This window comes from Cnephaeus nilssonii, assembly GCF_951640355.1.
Source record: "Cnephaeus nilssonii genome assembly, chromosome: 19".
Taxonomy (NCBI): domain Eukaryota; kingdom Metazoa; phylum Chordata; class Mammalia; order Chiroptera; family Vespertilionidae; genus Cnephaeus; species Cnephaeus nilssonii.
In genome coordinates this window covers 14,629,923-14,643,394 of record NC_137090.1, presented here as the reverse complement: position 1 = coordinate 14,643,394, position 13,472 = coordinate 14,629,923, and the positions used below count along the sequence as shown (strand labels likewise).

Below are 13,472 nucleotides of genomic sequence, written 5' to 3'. Positions count from 1 at the left end.
TGTCAGGAAGGGGATTGGGGCACAAAGCCAAGCCCCCAGCATTGGGAGAGGCCAGGCCACAGCTGCTGCTACCCTAGGCCTAAGGCTGTAAGCAAGAAACAGCTCTGGCTCTCAGCCAGTGACCTGCACTGCCCAGCTCCAAGGAGCTCTGGGTATGGAGCACTATGCCACAGGCCCTTGTCTCTGGGGCTGTTGGATGGAGGGCCAGTGTCTGTGACTGAATAAAGTTCCATTTTGTGGCTATGGAGCTTCCTTCTGTGACATTAAGAGAATGGCTTTGCTCTGCCTCCAGCAACATGGTAATGAGGGTGGGTAGGCCCAGCTACCAACGGGAGATGCAGTTTATTTACACCAGCAGCCATGAGGGGCAGGGGAAATACACAGCGTTTACAAAGTTAGCTACCTGTACAAGATGGATTACATATGCAAAAATAAAAATCTCAAGACCACAGGACAGCGTGAGCCCCCACCCCCCTCCCCCAATGACCCCAGCATGCGGTAATGCCAGGCGGGTGGCCCCTGGGCATGCGGGGGGGAGTGATGCATGGAAGGAAAAGCCACCGGCCATGGAAATTAGTACAGAACCCCCCACACACACTCAGACACATGATAGGATACAGGGTGGACGACACCTAGCCAGGGTGGGAAGGATGGGAATTGAAACCCACACAGCCTGCTGTTAGAGGGAGGGGACTGGGGAGCTCTTAGCCCCTGTTCAACTACATGGTAGGGGGGCATACTCTCCTGGGAAGGAAAAGGATAGGGATTTGTTCTCTCAGGGTCCCTGTCGGACCAAGCCCATCTCTTACCCAGCTTGGGCAGGGGGCTCTGCCCTGAGGTGGCCTGAGGAACAAAAGGGAAGTGGATGTGGACAAACCCGTTCCCAAACTACTTCCCACTTCTCTCTCCTCCAACCAGAAGGGGAGAATGGGAGAGGCCAGAGGGGAAAGGGTATATTAGGGCCTGAACTGCAGCTGCCTCTCAGAAGGGAGAATGGCCCCTGGCCTTCCTCCCTTCACCTTCAACCTACTTCCAGGACGTCATTTGGAAGCAGGCTGGAGGCTGGCTGAGATCCTCCTTTACCTCTGGCTTCCCCTTAGAGGGAGAAGACTGGGGGCGGGAAATGGGGTGTGGGGGTAGGGTGTCAAGAACAGAGGAGCCCAGGCCCCATAATTTATTCTAACTCCTGACAAAATTTGTTTGGCTTCTTGAAAAATAATCACAATTCTTGGGTTAAAAACAAATTTGCAACCAGGCATCAGCCACAAGTAGAACCATCCCAGGGGGAGGTTGGGGTTCCAGACAGGGTACTACAACCCCATCTATGTTGCTCCCTTAACCCTCTAGGATCCCTAACCCAAATCAGTCCAACAAGTCCTGGGTACTAGCTACCCAATGTGGGATAACTCCTCCTGGGAGGAGGGCAGGGGACACATCCAGCAAATGCCAGAGAACTTGGCTTAGGGTCAACTCCACCTGTGTCAGTCAGCTCTGCTCCCAGCCCAGTCTGCATTCCTCCAACTCAGCTCCTGGGAGTGATGGTGCCCGCATGGAGGTGGGATTGCACATCTCTTTAGGATGTAGACCAGGCAGGTGGGCACACTGGCATGACAGTCCACAGAAGGTCAATGCCTAGACATGATATCCCTTCCCCTCTACTGATAACCCAGAGCACAGAGACTACCCTCTTCCCACCCCACTCCTAGCAAAGGGGAAGAGGTAAAGATCAGGATTTTCCTCAGAGCCCCAAACCACAAGTACAGAATAAATAACTTAAAAGCGGCTAAGGAAGGGGAAACAGGGCAGGCTTTGGAGGCAGGAGCATCGAGAGGAACTGAAGCTGGTCAAGGTGGAAGAGGGGGTAGCAAGCAGCAGTTGGGAACATGGGCTGCCCTGGAAGGCCAATGGGGCAGGGTAGGCAGGAGGAACATGGGGCCACCCCAGGAGGGTGAGGCTGAGCCCCTTCCTGGGGCAGGGAATGAGGTAAGAAAACATTTCAAATAAAGCAGCACCGTTCCCTCTCACCTTGGGGCCCCACTCCTCACCAGCCCTGGATCAGGGAGAAAAGGTAGGGGGAGTCATTTTGATACACAACTCCCTCTTCCTCCCTCCCCTTGCCCAGTCTTTGAAGCTGTAGAGGCTGGAGGCCCTTTCCTGGCACCCAACAACAAAAGGACAGCTCCTGCTGCTGAGGAGGCCCATGGGGACTGAGGGGAAAGGGCTGCCCCTGTGAGGGGCAGGGAAGGCAGCGGCAGTTCTGGACGCCTACCTCAGCAGACAGCTCACTGTGCCTGCCTACCCCTGGGATTTGGGGCATTTGATAGGATTCTGCACACAGACAGGACATGCCCAGCCCTGCCCCTCAGCTCCAAGCACCGGACCCATTCACATTGCTGAGGGCAGCTGGGGGCGGCCCCCTCCAGGCTCAGCTTCTAACCCACAGCCTCCCAGGTAGCCGCAATGCTCCTCGGCAGGGCTTAGTCCAGTTCCTGGGTTGGGGGGCAGGCAGTGCCCTGGCAGAGTGCCCAGGTCAGGCCCCTGGCCTAGCTGGACATCCAGTAACTCACAGAATAAATATGAAAACCGCCTCCCCACCAAACTTATGTCCAAGGCATAGTATGTCCAGGTCTGAGTCCTGCATGCCGAGGGGTCGTACTCCTCGCAGAGGATCCTGACACCCCCCAGGGGCGCATAATTGGATCCTCTGCCTGCCTGGCCCACCAAGCTTCCCAAGCCCAGACCCCCAACAGCCGTCCATTTGCCAGGCTATGCCACCTGGGTGGGGGTCGGGAGAGAGGGCTCTGCTTAGCCAAAGGCTATCCCTTGCACCCAAGTCAGTTGATGTCATCGTAGATGCTGGGCGTTGGGGGTGCCGGTGGCTTTGGCTTTTTCTTCTTGTTAGAGCCCAGGCCGGAGGCAGTCCCTACCAGGCTCAGATGGGATTTCTTTTTCTTGGTTTTCCGTGACTCAGAGCTGTTGGTACCTGAAGAGAAAGAGGCACAAGGAATGAGGGCAAGGTTGTGGCAGAACACAAGATGCCCCCACTCCTTTGCTTTGGACCCAGCTGGATCACCTACCTAGACCCCATCCCTGATTCTCACTCGTCTTGGAGGAGCCTGAATCAGAGGGTGAGAGATCAGAGGAGCCATCCCACTGAAGCCGGCTGATCAGGGCCTGGCTGTCAGTCATGTCAAAGCTGTCATTATCCAGGGAACTCTCGACCTCTGGAAGGACACTGGAAAGGGGATGGGCCAGAGAAGAGCTTTACAGATACCAATTATCATCCTAACCTTTCAAAACCCACAACCCCTCTTGGAGGGTCACTTACGCGGAGGGTCCAAGGAAGTAAATCCGCACGGCTCGCCGCTGCTCATCCGTATGCTGGGGGCAGCGCAGGGACCTGGTGGGGAGAGAACGATCAGACCCCAACAAGGCAGGAAGGCTCTAAGGTGAAGCCCCTCCCCTCAGCAGAGGTGGGAGGGATGGACAATAGGGAAGGGATGAACAGAGAGCCCCCAGATTGTGGCCTAAGGCCTGATCATTAGAGGAGGGGAGGAGAAGGGTGGGAGTCCCTTTGCTCAAGTCCAGGGGTACTCCCAACCCATGCCCAGGGTGAGTGCAGGAGGGCCCCTGGCCCCCTTTCTAGGTTCTGAGCTCACCTTGTGCACATCTTCTTGGTGTGTTCAGAAATCACCCCACATTGCTGGAAGAGGAATATAAGCTGAAAGGAGGGATGGAGGAGAACCTACTCTAGACACTAGATGTTTCCTTCTGTATAAATGCTAGATGGCACATGCAGAAATGGCCCCAAGGTGGCCAGAGCAGACGGCCCCAGACCACCATTGGCCAGGAAACCTAATTCCAGAGAAGAACTATATGGCCCTGATTGCTATGTCACCAGCTTTCTCCAGGGCCTTGACCACTGCCTGTGGCTTCAGCCCACTCCCAAAGGCCTCCCTTCCCTGGTTCCTCACCGTGGTGAGCAGGCTACGCAGCTCCTCCGGTCCCAAGGTCTCGTAGCTGATCCCAGCTGAGCTGTTATACTGGGGGAGAACCAGAGGTACAGGTTAGAGAGGCAGCAGCCAAAGAAAAGAGGGTGGGGATGGGGTGCAGACCAGTCCCTCTAAGACTTCCCAGCAGTTTTTCAATGATTCTTTTCATCCCACCTGCACATGGTGAGGGGCTGGGGCCCAGAAAGAACATAAATATGCAAGATCTCAATACCCCATTGAGTGCTTCTGGCTGTCAGCATTCTGATCCCCACTTGTCTAAATCCCACCCAACCCACAACAAGGAAAATGAGAGGGAACCTAAGAGGGGCAGCCCCCACTCACTCACCTTAAAAGGATCCGAATTGCTAAGTTCCCCTGAAGAAGAAAAAAGAAGGGGAAGGGTGTTTGATGCAGAGGTACAGACAGAGAACCCTGAAAATAACCAGAGAGGAAGTGGGGGTGACAGAAGGATCACAGGCCCTCCCTCGATACCCCTGTCCCCCAAGCCTCCCACCTCCCACCCTCCAGCAATGAATCCCAGAAAACACAGCTAGAATCACTAACGTTATTACAGCCCCACTTACCATTTTTGTGTTTTAAAGACTTGGATCTTCGAGGGGAATTGGGGTTCTGGAATGGGAGATACCATAGCTTTGGGGAAAGGGTAACGATAAGGGGGAGCCGAGAACCCAGGGAAGGAAAAAAGATTTGACAAAGAAACATCCTCAAATTTCTACTCTTTCTACCCATTTCCACCCCCATCCTCCCAAAGCCTCTGCTGCCCTCCTGCCCACCAAAGACACCCCCATCCCAGAACCCAGAGGTACCCAATGACCTCAGACTTGAGTCAAGATACCCGAGGACTCCCTGCCCAAAGGGGAGGGTATCTGTCCTTTGCCCAAATTTCCCTCATGCTTGCCCCGGCTCTCACCTTGTCTGATTTTCTCTTCTTGGCTGTGTAGGACAAAAGGATAAAGGGCAGGGTCACTTTAAGTTCCCAATCTAAGGGCACCGAAAGAAAAGTACAAAACTACATTCTCTGCCCTCATTCAAGATAACAAAATGTAGTTTTGTTACCCAATTCCCTCTGGCCCACCTTACCCCCAATGCCCTCCAAGTTTCCCCAGATCCCCAAACACCTTTTTTCTCTGAGCCATAGGACCAGTCGTTGTCATTGATGTCATCATTATCCTCTTGGTCGCTCTCAGACTTGTTCATGCTGTTGCTGTTGGCAATCCTGACAAAGGTAGGAAAGAGAGAGGCCAAGGCTGCCACCTCTCTTACCCCCATATAGTGGAGCATCTGGGGCCAAGCATGCCCACCCACCCTCTGTACCCTACAAATGCCCCCAAGGGACTACACCATGGTATAAGCTGCAAATGATGAGCAGCTCTGGTTTCACCAGGAGGAGAAGCCCTCACCGGCGGTTGGCGATTCGGCTGCTGTTCCGACCCATTCCTAGGCACTTCTCCAGATGGGGAGCAAAGCGGGAAGCGGCAATGCTGCGGCTGCAATTGGGGCAAACACACTCCTTGCTCTTCCACTGGTTGAAAACCTGTCCAAAGATGTCCAACCCCGGCTGGTCCACGATCTCTGGGGACAGGAGAGGCGTGGCGATCAGGGTGGGCATTCCCACCCGTGGCCTCTTCCAACTCCCTGCCTAAGCTCACAGGAGCTCCAGGCTCTACGTGTGATGTGATTTCCAGAGGAACCTCCAAGCACTACCAGGACTGCTCTCTTCAACCCTGAAGCTCACCAAAATCCTTCATGCTATCAGGATCCGTGTCGTCCAGGAAGAAGTAGCCACACTTGACAGCCCGGTGTACCTCAAAGCAGAATCCCAAACAAGAATCCTCGACCAGGTCAGCGTATATCTCCTGAGCGATGGCCTGGGTGCAGGGGAGAACATCCACAATCACGAGAGTCACAGCCCCGTGGACTGAAGCAACTCTCACCAACCAAATCTCTTGCCAAATGGGCCTGGCCAAAAATAATGCTTTCTTTGCCATTTCTCTCATCTTGACTTCGCCTTCTTTCTTCTGAATCCTTGGGCCTTTTCAGCTGGCCCTATTCCATTTAAGGAACAAGGCTGACTACCCAAATTCCTCTTTGGTTTGGATGTCAGATATAACAACGTAGAGACATCAAGAGAAAGAACTAGAGGCACACGTGGGGGAGCCCTCACCTCTAGTTTGCTGTTATCCAGGCCAGACAAAGACATTTCCTCCATTTTCATTTGTAAACTCTTGTGGAGACGGCGCTCTGACTGCTCATAGCACAGCGGGCGGCAACACGGCTGCACACATGGGAGTGGGGGTGTTGGTATGAGTCCAAGGCACCTCTGAACATTGCCACCTCCCCTCCATACCTCGATGCCCAGAGCTCAATCCTGGCATCAGGATATACCCCCCCCTAAGGCCTAGGCTCACTAAGTCTGGATGGTCCTTCAAGGCCTGAAACCCAAAGACGGCCTTCCCAGGCCTTAACTCGGGCCCTGGCTCTACTGCTAATCAGAGTCTGGGTCTATAGGAGGCAGCAGCTCACCCCAGGTCCCCAAAACTCAAAACCCTCTTTGATACCCATGGTGCAATGCAGCAGGGGGAGGAGAAGGAACTCTAAGGCCCCATAGGGTGTGGCAAAGAACTGCACAGACTCCTAAATACACCCCCCCCCTTTCCCTAGGCTCTCCTTAAGAGTCACCTCTGCTTTCAGCCAGGATGTCCACTTGGGGGGGTACTGCTACCAGAAGTAGGAATGGCCCTAAGACCCTACAACCTTCACCCCAATGACTTCCCTTGAAACAAGCCTTCCACTGTAGGAGGGAAGCAAAGTCCACAGAAACCTAGAGCTAAAGGGGCATTTCTAGTCACCATGAGCAAGAGGGGGTAGAGCCCGGTGGGATGACATGCCAGGAGTGGGCACTCCCCTTACCTGTTCTTCTTTTAGATAACCACCCTCCCTCCCTCAGGATCTGCCCGGAAGTCTCTCCAAGAGCCCCAAAGTCCAGGAATCCCCACCAAAGGATTCAGAAACAGCGCCCACAGTCCGGGGCCCCTCGGAACGGTGGGTACGAGTTTAAGGAGCAGCCGGCCTAGAGCGGGGTGGGGACTGACAAATGAGCCAGGGGCACTTGGGAGGGTAGGGGGCCGGGCCTCGGCTCGTCCCCCGTCCCTGCGGCACTGCTGCTGCATCATACCGACTGGGGGAGGAGAGCCGAGCCGCCGGAGGGCCGGCGCCGGTCCGGGACAGACCGACCCTCAGAGAGTGGACAGAGTGGGACGCCTCCCGGCCCCTCTCCTTTCCCACCCGCCGACAGCCCCGGACGGCCGGGCAGAGGAGTCCGGGAGGGTGTCTCTATTGTCCCGGGGGCTGGGGCCTGGCTTCCTAACAAAGGCCCCGCGCCCCCTCCCCGGCCGGCCCTGCCCCGCCCCGCCCAAGGGGGACCCAGACAGGGGGAGAGCAGGGGCCCCCGGCCGGGCCGGGAAGCCGGGGGAAGCCGGGCGTTTCCGCGTCGGCCGGGGGGAGGGGAAGGGGCGCTGACCCAGACCTGGGGGGGAGGGGGCCCAAGCCCCGCCTCGGACCCCGCCCCCCGCCTCCCGCAGGCCCCTCCCCCGTCCGTCTCCGTCCCGTACTTACCCCGCCCGGGGGGCCGCGCCGGGGCCCGGCGGCCTCTCAGGGCCGCGTCCTCCGGCGACGGCGGCGGCGGCGGCTGCTCCGGAGCCCCATGTCCGTCGGTCCGTCCTCGCCTCTCCCCGGGGCCCAGGGCCCGGGGCCGGAGGGTCGGGCCGCCCCCCCGCCTCGCCGCCTCACCGGGCGGCCATGGCCCCTTCCCCTCCCTTCTCGTCCCGTCGCCGCCTCCTCCTCCTCCTCACCTCACCCCGCCCGCGCGCAGTCCGCGCGCCGTCCGCGCGCCCCTCCCCCCGCCCCCCACTCCAGCCCGCCTCTCCCGGGCGGGGGGTGCGGCGCGAGCCCAGAGCGCGCGCGCGTGCCGCGACCGGAGGATGGATGGATGGAGCAGGCGAGAGCGCGAGCGTGCGCGCGCGCGCCCCTCTCCCCCTCCCTCCGCGCGGGCTCGAGGCCAAGCGCGAGCGCGCTCCAACCTCCTCCTCTTCCTCCTCCCGCCCCTCCTTAACACCCCGCCCCCGCCCTCCCTTCCTCTTCCTTCTTTCGCTTTCGCGCGCCCAGCGATGGCTCGCGCCTGCTACAAGGGCCCGAGCGCGTGCATCTGCCCCGCGGCCGCAGCTCGGCAGCATTTGCTCCAGGGGGCGGAGACCGCGCGGGGAGGAGGGGCGCCACGCCGCCGGCCAAAGTACCGGCGGATGGGGACGGGGGCGGGGCTGTGGGCGGGGCCTTCTGGAGTCACCTCGGCCAATCGTCGTCTCGCCTCGGCCGGGCCGGCCCAATAGGTTGGCGGTGAGTGGGGCGGCGTTCAAGGTGAGGTGCGCGGTGCGTTGGGGGCGGAACTCTGTGCCGTCCCGGCCGGCTCCGGGGCGGGGGCAGCGGGTGGCGTCTAAAGAGAGCGCCGGCTCCCAGCCGAGCCTGGGACGCCTTCCGGCCCGGGCTCCCCCGCCCTTCCCTCGGGGCTCCTGGCTCGCGCCCCCAAACCCGGCACTGACGCTTAAACGTGCAGCCACTTCTGTGAAGAGGCCAGAGTTAAAGTGGGGCGCAATTGGCACCTCAGGGCAAGCGAAGCCGTGGAGCTGAAGGGGCCCGTCTGAACCTCCGTTCCCCCTGTTTCTGGATGTATCTCGGCTTCCTCCAGGCCTGCGGACCAGCAAACACCTGAAATGAGGGTCCTCCAGTGAGGGCGGGGGCCGATCTTTGCGGTTCCGAGCAGAGCGTCCTCCCCGCCCTCATCCTAATATAGATCCCACACCTGCTCGCTTTTCCTGCTTCCGGAACCCACGCTGGACCCCACCCCCCCACCTCGTAGACTGCCTGGCACCGGCCAGACCCTTCCCCCGATCCAGTGCTGGTCTCCTGGGTGTGCCCGTATCCGCCCGCTCCCCCTTTACCTTCTGGCCTTTCCCAGCCTCCGAGCCGCAGTAGGTTTTTAGGCTGGCGCTTCCATCTCGGTTACTCTCCGAGCCTGGACTCCTGGAACGGGTGTATGACAACCCTCTCCCCTCAGAAGATAAGATTAAACGAGGAAAGACTTAAATCATAGACTTTGGGACCATCATTGGCTCTTTAATTTTTAGCAAACACTTATTAGAGAAGACTGTACTAAGTGGTTAAGACCAGAAATCAGATCTGAATTTTTTTTTTTTTGAGAAATCAGATCTGAATTTAAATCTGTGGGTTTGACAAATGAGCTTAGGCAAATGGACTGTGTTGCCTCAGTTTCCTCTATTGTCACTGGATTTAAGTTGTGAGGATTGACACACCAGTGCAGTGACAAGTTAACTCAGTGTAAGTGCCTGGTAAATCTTAACCGTTATTCTTATGGAGCTCTGTGAGAATTCTTATCCGTGCTGGGATGCAAACATGAAATATAACAATTAGCCCTAGCCGGCTTGGCTCAGTGGATAGAGCGTCAGCCTGCGGACTGAAAGGTCCCAGGTTCGATTCCGGCCAAGGGCACATGCCTGGGTTGTGGGCTCATTCCCCAGTGGGGGTCGTGCGGGAGACAGCCGATCAATGGTTCCCTCTCATCATTGATGTTTCTATCTCTCTCTCCTCCCTTCCTCTCTGAAATCAATAAAGAAATATATATAACAATTATAATCCCCCAAGTCACAATTTGTAGTGTTAGACAGACTTGTAGGAAAATAATCGCCAAACCACGTGATAAAAACAAGAGAGATATACATAGGAAACAGGTGGCCAGGATGAGGGATCAAGTGATGTAGGAGAGATGGTCCGTCGGGAAAGGCTGCTTGTAGTAGGAAATGAACCAGGTCAAGGTAAGGCAAGCTTCAGAAGTATGGCTCCATCCGGAGAACTGGAACCTAGGAATTGGTGGGGAAGCAGCAGGAGGTGAGGTCAGATCACACAGGACTAAGGGTGTGCTGAGGAGTCTGTGGGCTTGAACGCTATAGGCCACGAGGCGTCTTCAAGGGGAATCCTTTGAACAGACTTGCATTTCAAGTAGATCACTCAGGAATGTGGAGTCTAGATACAACCTTAGAAGCAGTAGGTTTTTATTATCGATTGAGGTGTTGGGGTAAAGAGGGGAGAGAACCTGAAAACACCTTTAGCCAAGATGAGTTAACTCTGAGGAGGAGACGTGAGGATACAGAAGAATGACAAAGTTCATTTTGGGATCTGTGGGACTTGCTATGAAATCAGCTGGTGGAGACTCTCAGAGGTGGTTGAACTTGGGTGCAGAGTCAAGGAGTGAGGCCAGGCCTTCAGGGACCTCCACAGCGTGAATCCACTCCAGTAATGTGGCTCCTTCTCTAAAAATGCCTAGTATGTCCTGCCCTAAGGAATTTACACATACCCAGGAAGCCTTCCTGTCTCCTCCATTTGCCTAAATCCTTCATCACTTACCCACCTGTGGCCATCCTCAGACCAAATTCCTTTACAACTGGATTGTACTATTCATTCAGCACTTGGCCTGGGCTGCTCTGTGGTGGTGACCTCTTTGGGCACACGCCCAGTCTCCACAGTTAGCACCAGTCAATAAACACTAAGGACTGCACTGGCTGAGGCTCTGGGTAAGGCCCTGGGTTAAAGAGAGACATACTTGTCCTAATGGAATTTACAGCCTAGCAAAAGCCTGATGTGGAAGAAATAAAATTGAGTGCGATGGCATCCAGGTTGCTGAAGAAACAAATGGCATGGAGATTTTTTTTGGAGGCTTCCCTGGAGGGAGTGATCTTTTAAATGGAGTCCTGCCCAGCTGGTGTGGCTCAGTGGTTGAGGCTCGACTCATGCACCAAGAGGTCACCAGTTCAATTCCTGGTCAGGGCACATGCTTGGGTTTCAGGCTCAGTCCCCAGTAGGGGCTTGCAGGAGGCATGTTGATGTTTCTATATCTCTCCCTCTCCCTTCCTCTCTAAAATCAATTTTTAAAATATTAAAAAATAATCCTATATAATAAAGGGCTAATATGCACCAAAGGCTGAATGACCGGTTGCTATGATGCACACTGACCACCAGGGAGCAGATGCTCAATGCAGGAGCTGCCCCCTGGTGGTCAGTGCGCTCCCACAGGGGAAGTGCTGCTCAGCCAGAAGCCAGGCTCACGGCTGGAGAGTGCAGTGGCGATGGCAGGAGCCTCTCCCACCTCTGCAGCAGCGCTAAGGATGTCCAACTGATGACTTAGGCCCGCTCCCCACACCATCAGTCAGACATCCCCCTAGGGCTCCTGGACTGCGAGGGCTCCCAGACTGTGCAGGCCGGGCAGAGGGACCCCCCCCTCCTCCAAGTGCACCAATTTTGTGCACCAGGCCTCTTGTTTAAGAAGTACAATAAACGGAGCCCTGAGTTAACCTCGGTGGAAAGATGCAGAGGGAACTGTTATGTGGTTAGGCAGAATGTGTACAGGCCCGGGAAGAGAGTGTGGTATGTGTGGTATGGATGGCTGGTGTGGCTGAATTGGGGCAGAGAGGCCAGCTCCCCCAGGGCCATGTAAGCCAGACTTATCCACGTGTTCAACAGATCTTTCCTGAGTGTCAAATGTGTGCCAGGCAATTTTACTTGGCAGAAGTTGAGCAATGGTGTGGACTACTGTAATGAACAAGCAGATAAAGAGTATCTTCTACTTGGGGAGATAAGAAAATAAACAAATACATAAACAAGGAGCTGTAGGACAAGGCCTCTCTAGAGAGGGTGGTCAGGGAAGACCTGTTTGTGAGGTGACATTTGAGCTGAGGCCTGAAAAATGAGAAAACTAGCTATTTGTAGAGTTGGAGGCATAGCGTTTTGGGCAGAGAGAACAAATGCAAAGGCCCTGTGGTAGGCATATTTGAGGAACAAAAGAGAGATTACTTGGCTGGATAATTGCAAGTGGTTGGGAGTAGGGTGAAAGAAGGAAAGCAGGCCCAGACTTTGTATGGTCATGGTAAGTACTAGGCATGGTAAATTATTTTTTTTTTTCTTTTTGTTTAGGCATGGTAAATTATTAAGTACAGAAATAATCAGATATATATATATTGTTTTGGTTAATCCTCAGGAAATAATTCTGTGAGGATTATATATATTGGAAGGGAGGAGAGACAGAGAGAAAAACATTGATGTGAGAGAGACACATTGATTGGTTGCTTCCTGCACCCGCCCCAACCAGGGCCCGGGATTGAGCCTGCAGCCCAGGTACATGCCCTTGACTGGAATTGAACCCATGGACCTTCAGTCCGAGGACAGACATTCTAACCACCATCTAGGATCAGATTTATTTTTATTTATTTAAAATATTTTTATTGGTTTCAGAGAGGAAGATAGAAACATCAATGATAAGAGATAATCATTGATTGGCTGCCTACTGCATGCCTCCCACTGGGGACTGAGCTAGCAACCTAGGCATGTGCCCTGACCAGGAATCCAACTGTGACCTTCTGGTTCATAGGTCGATGCTCAACCACTGAGCCACACCAGCTAGGCCAGGTGTTTTTAAGACAACTTGGGTTGCTGTGTGCAGAATGGACTGTGGAGGGCAAGAGTGCAAGCAGGAAGACCAACTTTAGGTCTTGGCAGAAGTTGAGCAATGGTGTGGTCTTGAAAAGTATAGTATGGCAGCAGTGGAGAAGGGTAAATAGATTTCAGAGAGATACAGGAAGTAGAATGGACAGGTCTGGGCAAAGGAATAAATGTGGAAATGAAAGAGGGAGAGAGGAGTCAAGGCTGAAACCTTGGTTTCTAGATTGAGTAACTAGATGGTTGGTGATCATTTTGCGTCTTGAGGTGTGAGATGGGGATATCTTGAGGACCCCCACTTCCCCAGATATCCCAGAGGATACAAATAAGTCTGTACAGGTCTGCAGCGTGGAAGAATGTTTTCTGTAGATACTGCATTTTGGAATGCTTACCTATGGGTGATAATTGGAGGTTCATTGAGTGACATTGGGATAGAATGAGGAGAGCTGATACCAGCAGAGTAGACCAAGTCAGGAGATAGACAAGTACCCGCTGGAGGTAATGAACATATTAGTGACTTCAGAGTCACCTCAGGGGAGTGGGGAGTGGGGAGTGGGAGGCGAGGAAATAGGAGACCATGAGGGGCAATGAGCTTTTCAGCTTTGCCAAGAATAAGAGAGGGGTGTGGGGATGAGTCAAGAGCTCTTGGACAGGGCCTGGGTTTTCAGCCCTCGGTGGTTCCAGGAACCCCACAAGGCCTGTGCAGGGAAGGCTGTCTTCCTTAACAGCAGAGCGCGAGTCATCAAGGCCCAGCCCACTTCCCATCAGAGGTCTGGGTGGGGTTGGCAAAGTCACTCCTAACCTTGGGTGAGGCTGAGGACTCAAGGTGGGAAGGTTGCCCCAACTCCCAGTGATAAGCCCTGACCCCCCAATTTCCCAAGGCAGTGCACTCTGGGAGAA

General features: G+C 55.0%; 1 protein-coding gene across 7 annotated transcripts; it reads right to left on the bottom strand.

The window, feature by feature from the left end:
* Positions 1 to 2,827: 2,827 nt before the first annotated feature.
* On the bottom strand, positions 2,828 to 8,093 carry ATXN7L3 (ataxin 7 like 3). 7 transcript variants are annotated; one of them, XM_079797975.1, is made up of 13 exons: positions 7,629 to 8,093; positions 6,178 to 6,288; positions 5,749 to 5,881; positions 5,414 to 5,585; positions 5,132 to 5,229; positions 4,924 to 4,946; positions 4,577 to 4,643; positions 4,339 to 4,424; positions 3,975 to 4,043; positions 3,660 to 3,703; positions 3,329 to 3,400; positions 3,078 to 3,235; positions 2,828 to 2,983 (listed from the first exon to the last, which is right to left on the bottom strand). In XM_079797975.1, the coding sequence occupies exons 2-13, from the start codon at positions 6,226 to 6,228 to the stop codon at positions 2,835 to 2,837; spliced, it is 1,122 nt and encodes a 373-aa protein (XP_079654101.1). In that variant the 5' UTR covers positions 6,229 to 6,288; positions 7,629 to 8,093; the 3' UTR covers positions 2,828 to 2,834. The 7 variants fall into 7 exon arrangements, with proteins under 7 accessions (XP_079654101.1, XP_079654106.1, XP_079654105.1 ...); XM_079797980.1 differs by having other exon boundaries at positions 4,339 to 4,367; XM_079797979.1 differs by having other exon boundaries at positions 4,577 to 4,622.
* Positions 8,094 to 13,472: the final 5,379 nt, after the last annotated feature.

Coding starts and splice junctions, on each gene's coding strand:
- ATXN7L3 (XM_079797975.1), bottom strand. CDS start 6,228: ATGAAAATGGAGGAAATGTCTTTGTCTGGCCTGGATAACAGCAAACTA. Junction 4,644..4,923: donor AGAAGAGAAAATCAGACAAG/GTGAGAGCCGGG, acceptor CTTTCCCCAAAG/CTATGGTATCTCCCATTCCA. Junction 4,044..4,338: donor GCAATTCGGATCCTTTTAAG/GTGAGTGAGTGG, acceptor GTTCTCCCCCAG/TATAACAGCTCAGCTGGGAT.